Genomic DNA, 6090 nt, shown 5'->3' with positions numbered 1-6090 from the left:
GTTAGGGTCTGAGCAAGTGGCTCCTCTGTCTACTCTCTAGTGAAGAACAGAATGAGAAAGCAAAATGGTTTCCCAGAATAAAAAGTAGCCAGCGCTTGCCTGTGCTCTTGCCAGCACTGGCCATTTTCAAAGGGGCCTAGGCCAAGCTGCTGTACTGTGGCTAAAGCAGAAGACCTCAAAGGATGCAGAGAGACCCTCTGCACATCTGACAACTAGCTTGGTCAGCAAAGCAAAGAATCTGACAACTAGCTTGGTCAGCAAAGCAAAGAAAGCAATTAACATGTCCAACTAAACCAGGAGTGAAATCATATTAAACAGAGCAAAAGACCTGAAAGGAAACATAAAGGAAGCCTTAAAATAGATAACATATATTATATTACAGATTTAACTTAAAAATGTTTGCAGTGGTTATTGATGTTACCAATGTATTAGATTTGGTTGGCAGCTAAATGGCTTGGTTTGTGTTAAGTGTTTTAGGCAAGTTGTAAAAAGAAAGCAGCCTTGTCTGTGAAGACCATAAACTAAGGTGAAGAAAAACTATAGTGGTTGCAAGTAGCATCCCAAGATGGTGAAGGATGGAGATAAGAAACCCCTTCTTTCCAGGATCTTAGTTTTCACAAGGATATATATCCCAAGACCTTTCAAGGCTGTAGAAAATTTGGTTCAGCCCGGTTCCCAAAGTCTCAGTGAAACAACATTTAAGTAAACCAATCAGAGAATGTTTGTTAGAATAAATCATGTATAAATATAGAGTATTGATTGACAGGGAGGGGAACTGGAGAGCTCAGATAATTCAAGAAGACCTGCTGCTAGTCTGCACGCCCACCCTTCTCTCCCTTCCCGAGTCTCTCCAGCCGGTATAGGTACAAAGCTGAATTGCACTGTTGTTGGGGTGAGCCAGACAGGCCCTGGGACACAAGCTTAATTTTTGTGTTTTGGGGTGTAAGCACTAAAAAGGTTGAGCGATAGACCTGTCTCTTGCTTCTTTTTATCAGTAGCCAACCTAACAGTTCCCTGGTAATTCAAGTAACAGTGCTGATCTGTTGAAGCAGTCACTAACTGTTATCTGTTCATCAGTGACTCAAAGCAGCAATGAATGATCAAGCCTGTGCAGAAGATGAGGGATAAAAAAACCCCACTGCAACAGCATGTAGAAAGAACTCTGTAGCAATACATTCTATGAATGGCTATTAGAAAAGGATGTATGTACAACTCCACAGTTTGCAATTACTTTACTTTGATTAAATAAAAAAAGACAGACATTTAGATACCATATTTCCATAAAATGTGCTTTGTATTGAAATTAACAGTCATAGTGGAATTACACAAAAAATGGCCATTCCCCAAAACTTCTATAATCTGCCAGACTGCAGGCCTCTGGAAAAGGCTGTACCAACATTATTCCACTGCACGGTAAAAAGGCTCTTGAAAATAGGCTCCATTTGCCTGTCAGCCATTAATGAATTTGCCTGTGGCCCATCATTGTTTCCTTAAATTTCCACCTGCCAGATGGTCTATAAAACACCGTTCTGATCTGGTGGATCCACCCACAACAGCTGTTAGACCAAAACATCCGCACTTCCAGCGCAGTAAACATTGGCCCTGCTTTAGAAAGAAGTCTGAACACAGCACTCTCTTGTCTAGCGAGGCTGGCCAAGAAGCCCTGCTTTAGCAGCCAGAGCTTCATTCTGCTGAATATGGTACTCCTGAAATCTCATGGAGATCCTTTGTGTCATTTTCAAATACTTCTGTAAGCAGTGTTCTGCGCAAGTCATCTACAGGAAAAGGAGACACAGAAAGGTCAGTGCAATGATTAAAAGAAAAACACTACAGAGGACTGTCTGAGGTAACGTATGGTTGGATGAAGATCTGGTCTCCTGTACCTATGCATAATTAGCTCCCAATTAAACAGCCTTTGTCCCACTGCCTGTTTGTAATGGGGAAAATGTCCAGTTTGTAAGAAGAATCTGGATTTTCTTCTGTCATTTCCTCCAGTAGGGAACCACAGCAGAAAAACAAAAAAATTAAATGCATCCTCAGGAGGCCTTTCTGGACTATTGTTCCCATGATTCATAACGATTTAAAAATGCCTTCCCAAAATAGGACAGTGCCCTAAAAAAGTCCAACAGCACTGAAACCCTGAAACGACATGAGTAGTTAGGGAGCGTTCCATCTTCCGAGTAGTTACAGATGGGTTATTTTCCCTTTTTTTAATGATACCATGCAGCAGAAGTCTCCCTGTTCAAGAATTTTAGAGCTTTAGAAAAAGCTCTAAAAGGACAAATTACACAAGGTTAATTCTTTGTAGCAACAAGGCCCATGCCAACCTTGGGAACACAGAGATAGTCTTTACAAAATGCTAAATATAAGAAAAATACTGAACAAGTTTCTGCCCTCCATAGTCTAACTGACAAAAGGTTTTAGCACAGCTTTGTCTAGCAACTGTTGGCCAAAATTTAATTTTTTAAAGGCCTATGGGATAGCAATGCTCTCACACAAAGGAGCTAAAGGTTCAAGAATGAGAATTCTACCTGATGGACATCTTCATGGAAGCAGAACTGGAGTGAAGTAATTTTTGCTTCTTTCACATAAGATTTCTCACCAGGATGTTGCTTACTAAGGAGCTGTAATCTCTCGAGTAACTATGACTCTTTGATCATGGAAAATCTTTCAAAAAGTTTCTTACCAATATTAGAATCATTGAAAAGGAGGGTTGGAAGGGACTTCAGGAGGTCACATCTAGTCCAACCACCTGGTCAAAGCAGGACCATTCCCAACTAGACCATCCCAGTCAAGGCTTTGTCTAGCCGGGTCTTAAACCTCCAAGCGATGGAGGTTCTACAACCTCTCTGGGTAACTTGTTGCAGCGCTTTACTACCCTGCTTGTGAGAAAGTTCTTCCATGTCTAACCTAAACTTCCCTTGCTGCAGCTTGAGCCCATTGCTCCTTGTTCTGTCATCTGCCACCACTGAGAACAGTCCAGCTCCGTCCTCTTTGAAACCCTCTGGAGAAGACTGAAGGAAGATTTCACAGCAGCCTTCAGCTCCCTATTCTCCAAACGAAATAAGCCCAGGTCCCCCAGCCGGTCCTCGTAAGTCATATGTCCCAGCCCCCAAAACATTTTTGTTGCCCTCCACTGGACTCTCTCCAATGTGTCCACATCCTTTCTGTAGTGGGGGGCCCAAAGCTGGACACAGTACTGCAGATGTGGCCTTACCAGTGCTGAACAGAGGGAATAATAGGTTCCCTTGATCTGCTAGCAGTGTTCCTTCTAATGCAGCCCAGTATGCCGTTAGCCTTCTTTGCAAGAAGAGCGCACTGGTGATATACTCAGCTTATTGTTTGCTGTAACCCCCAGGTCCATTTCTGCAGAGCTGCTGCTTAGCCAGTCAGTCCCCACCTGTACCGGTGTGGCAATTCCACGAGAGAAACTGCAGCAGTTTCACATGAGAGAAATTCATACACTACATACCTCTTCTGATTTAACCTCTCGGCTAGTGAAGTCTTTCACACAATCCAGGAAGCAGGTTTCTGTAAGCTTATTGTATGTCCCAAGAAACTCTTTGAACTGAGCAAAAACAAAAAATTGAACAGTTATTCAATGTAGAAACTCACCTATGTTTCCACAAAACATTTTCTTCCTGTGCAACTTCACTGACACTGGCAGAACAAGTCACCGGAGATAATTTAGCATCAATGGGATGGCAGCATTTGATGCTGAAATCTGCTGTTCAGCTCAGTCAGAAACGACTCCAGGCTTGCTGATGACCAACATATTAAAATCCTGGCTGCCATAATGCTGTTCCCAATTCAAAAGAGTATAAAAAATACAACACTGGCTGCATTTTTCTTGATACCTGGAGGAAAAGTTGCCTTTCAGATGCGCGATAGTAGCTTCCTTACCTCTGAAAACAAAATGCTAGATAAACCTCTTGAAATGAGTTTCCATAACCCTCACGTGCTGAGCTTCTGTGTGTGTTGAGGTATTGCAAAACTCTCAAAGCAATCCTTTGAGTGCAGCCTCTTACCTGCTTGATTTGATCAGATTCTGATATTTGCCCGGCCATATTTTAATCACCCTGTGACTCAGACACCTATTTGGAAGACAAAGCTTATATCACAATTCACTCAAAAACATACAGTAAGAAAATTATCATTCTACAGCTGAAAAAAGGTTGAACCATCTCTGAATGTGGCCAAATGTTTCTTTGAAACCAAACTTACAAGAGCGACTGTTGTGTCTAAAGCTTCCTACATAATTGGTATCTTTAAAACCATCTCAACAAGAGATTTAACAGGATAGCATCAGGTCAAATTTAACTCAAGCTTCAGATCTTGTGAAATTAAGATCTTTTTAAAGTCCAAGGCCAAGAGGATTGATGCAATTAATTTTTAATGTCCCAATGGAAACAGCTGTCTGTACAGGAACAGTTCCCTGCAGTTTGAATTGACAGTACAAATACCTGAAAGGGGAAGGTGGCTATTACAGAGCAATTCCAGAGTCATTGTCCAAACTGGGAGAAATGCAAGTGAACGAACTGAAAACATGAGTAACTGAATTCAGTTACAATAATATGATTCCTTACCTGTTACTAACCTGACTGACTGACAGCATCCACCTGAGAGTGATTTATGAAACTGAAACGTATTCAGTTAAAAAAAAAAAAAAAGAAGAAATTGTCCATGTTAGTTTTGGGGGCTACAACCTTCCCAAATCCATCTCCCAGGTTTTGTGGTTTTACAATATTTTTTAAATGTTTCTCATCTCTACTAGTGTTAGAAACACTCAGAGAGAAATAAAAAGGACTGTGCAGAAAAAGCAATAAGTCTATCTGTAATTGCTAGAAGACAGATATAAAAGTAAAATAGAAATAAGAAAAAGAAACATTCTTTAGTCTTGTTTGCAGTAACCTTTGGTGTCATTTATATCAACAATAAGCAATAAAGGCAACAGGATTTAAGCTGACAATGTCTCATAAAATAGAGAACTGGAGCATTGAGACGGGTGTGTTTGGACTGAAGTAGTATTCTAATGGACTTAATACCCCACACTTAAAAGCCAGTATTAAAAGTTTTAGTAATTAAAAAAAAGGTAAAAATGCAGTGCATCTTATGAGATAAATATAAGAAATCTTAAGAAGGAAATAAGAATAGCCCAGAGAGGATAATAGACAAGGGGAAAAATACGGACACCAAGGAAAAGGAAAGCTAAGAATTTAAGGTGGTATCTTGAAGGAAGACTTGGATATTGTTTGTCCAAAGGGACGAACAAGTTAAGGCTTGAAGGCACATGTTAAGACTTCTTAGGAGGAGAACACTGGGCCAAGTAAACAGCATGCCCTGCAGGTCAACGGACCTCCAAAAGTCCAACTCTTTTTACTTAAAAGTTGTACCTGCACAGAATTATCTTGGCCAAGAGTATGATTTTTTTTTTTTGCTGAGACAGTTATGCACTGGTGAAACCCCAAGTGGAGATGCAAATACATACCAGGATAAGGTGCTTTATGCTAGTGTAGCTCCATTTTGGCCCTTAGTATAACAAAACGTATATGCAGAGACAAGGCCTCTGGCTGTGTCAGATCACACATGGGGTGGGGAAAGAGAGAGAAAAGGAAAGTTAATTCCAAGGCTCTCAATTGAGAATATCCTACTCCAGTTTTCCAGTGTACAAATCAGTAAAATTAAATGTCTACGTAAATCTGAGCTGTCAGAATAAAGTATGGGAGAAGAGGCACTTTCAGTTACCCAGGGTGTGTCTACACATACACTTTAATGTGCATTAGCCTATTTTAACGCACATGAAAGCATCATAAAAAAAACTATACTAACTTTCACTAAACTACACTAACTTTCACTAATATGCATTAAAATAGGCTAATGTGCGTTTTTCTAGTACTTCACAATAAGGGTCACTTTTACACGTGCTCTGGGGTTGGGAGGGGGTGGCACTTTAAATAGAGAGGCTGTGAATTAAAGCACTGCAGTGTCTCGTGCATCAGTGGCCCTGCACTTAAAAAATGGTGGCAGGGGCACCTGAACTAAAGCTCGTTTGATGAGCTTTAGTTCAAGCGACCCCCCCCCCCCCCCCCC

At 40.9% G+C, this 6090-nt stretch overlaps 1 protein-coding gene across 2 annotated transcripts in view; it reads right to left on the bottom strand.

The window, feature by feature from the left end:
• Nucleotides 1–1217: 1217 nt before the first annotated feature.
• The window catches only part of TIMM9 (translocase of inner mitochondrial membrane 9), a 15308-nt gene continuing 10435 nt past the window's right edge, over nucleotides 1218–6090 (bottom strand). The window contains exons 2-4 of one of the 2 annotated variants that reach the window (XM_019518400.1): nucleotides 4029–4094; nucleotides 3473–3568; nucleotides 1218–1775 (exon numbers count right to left, since the gene is read on the bottom strand). In XM_019518400.1, the coding sequence (XP_019373945.1) occupies nucleotides 1641–1775; nucleotides 3473–3568; nucleotides 4029–4067 (270 nt within the window). In that variant the 5' untranslated portion in view covers nucleotides 4068–4094 and the 3' untranslated portion in view covers nucleotides 1218–1640. Of the gene's footprint in view, nucleotides 1776–3472; nucleotides 3569–4028; nucleotides 4096–6090 lie in introns of both variants that reach the window. The other variant, XM_019518399.1, reaches the window with a different exon arrangement.

The sequence above is a fragment of the Gavialis gangeticus genome, unplaced genomic scaffold (assembly GCF_001723915.1).
Source record: "Gavialis gangeticus isolate Ggan-Ray unplaced genomic scaffold, GavGan_comp1, whole genome shotgun sequence".
Classification (NCBI taxonomy): Eukaryota; Metazoa; Chordata; order Crocodylia; family Gavialidae; genus Gavialis; species Gavialis gangeticus.
The sequence above is the reverse complement of the archived record's forward strand: the minus strand, read 5'-3'. Positions and strand labels throughout refer to the sequence as shown.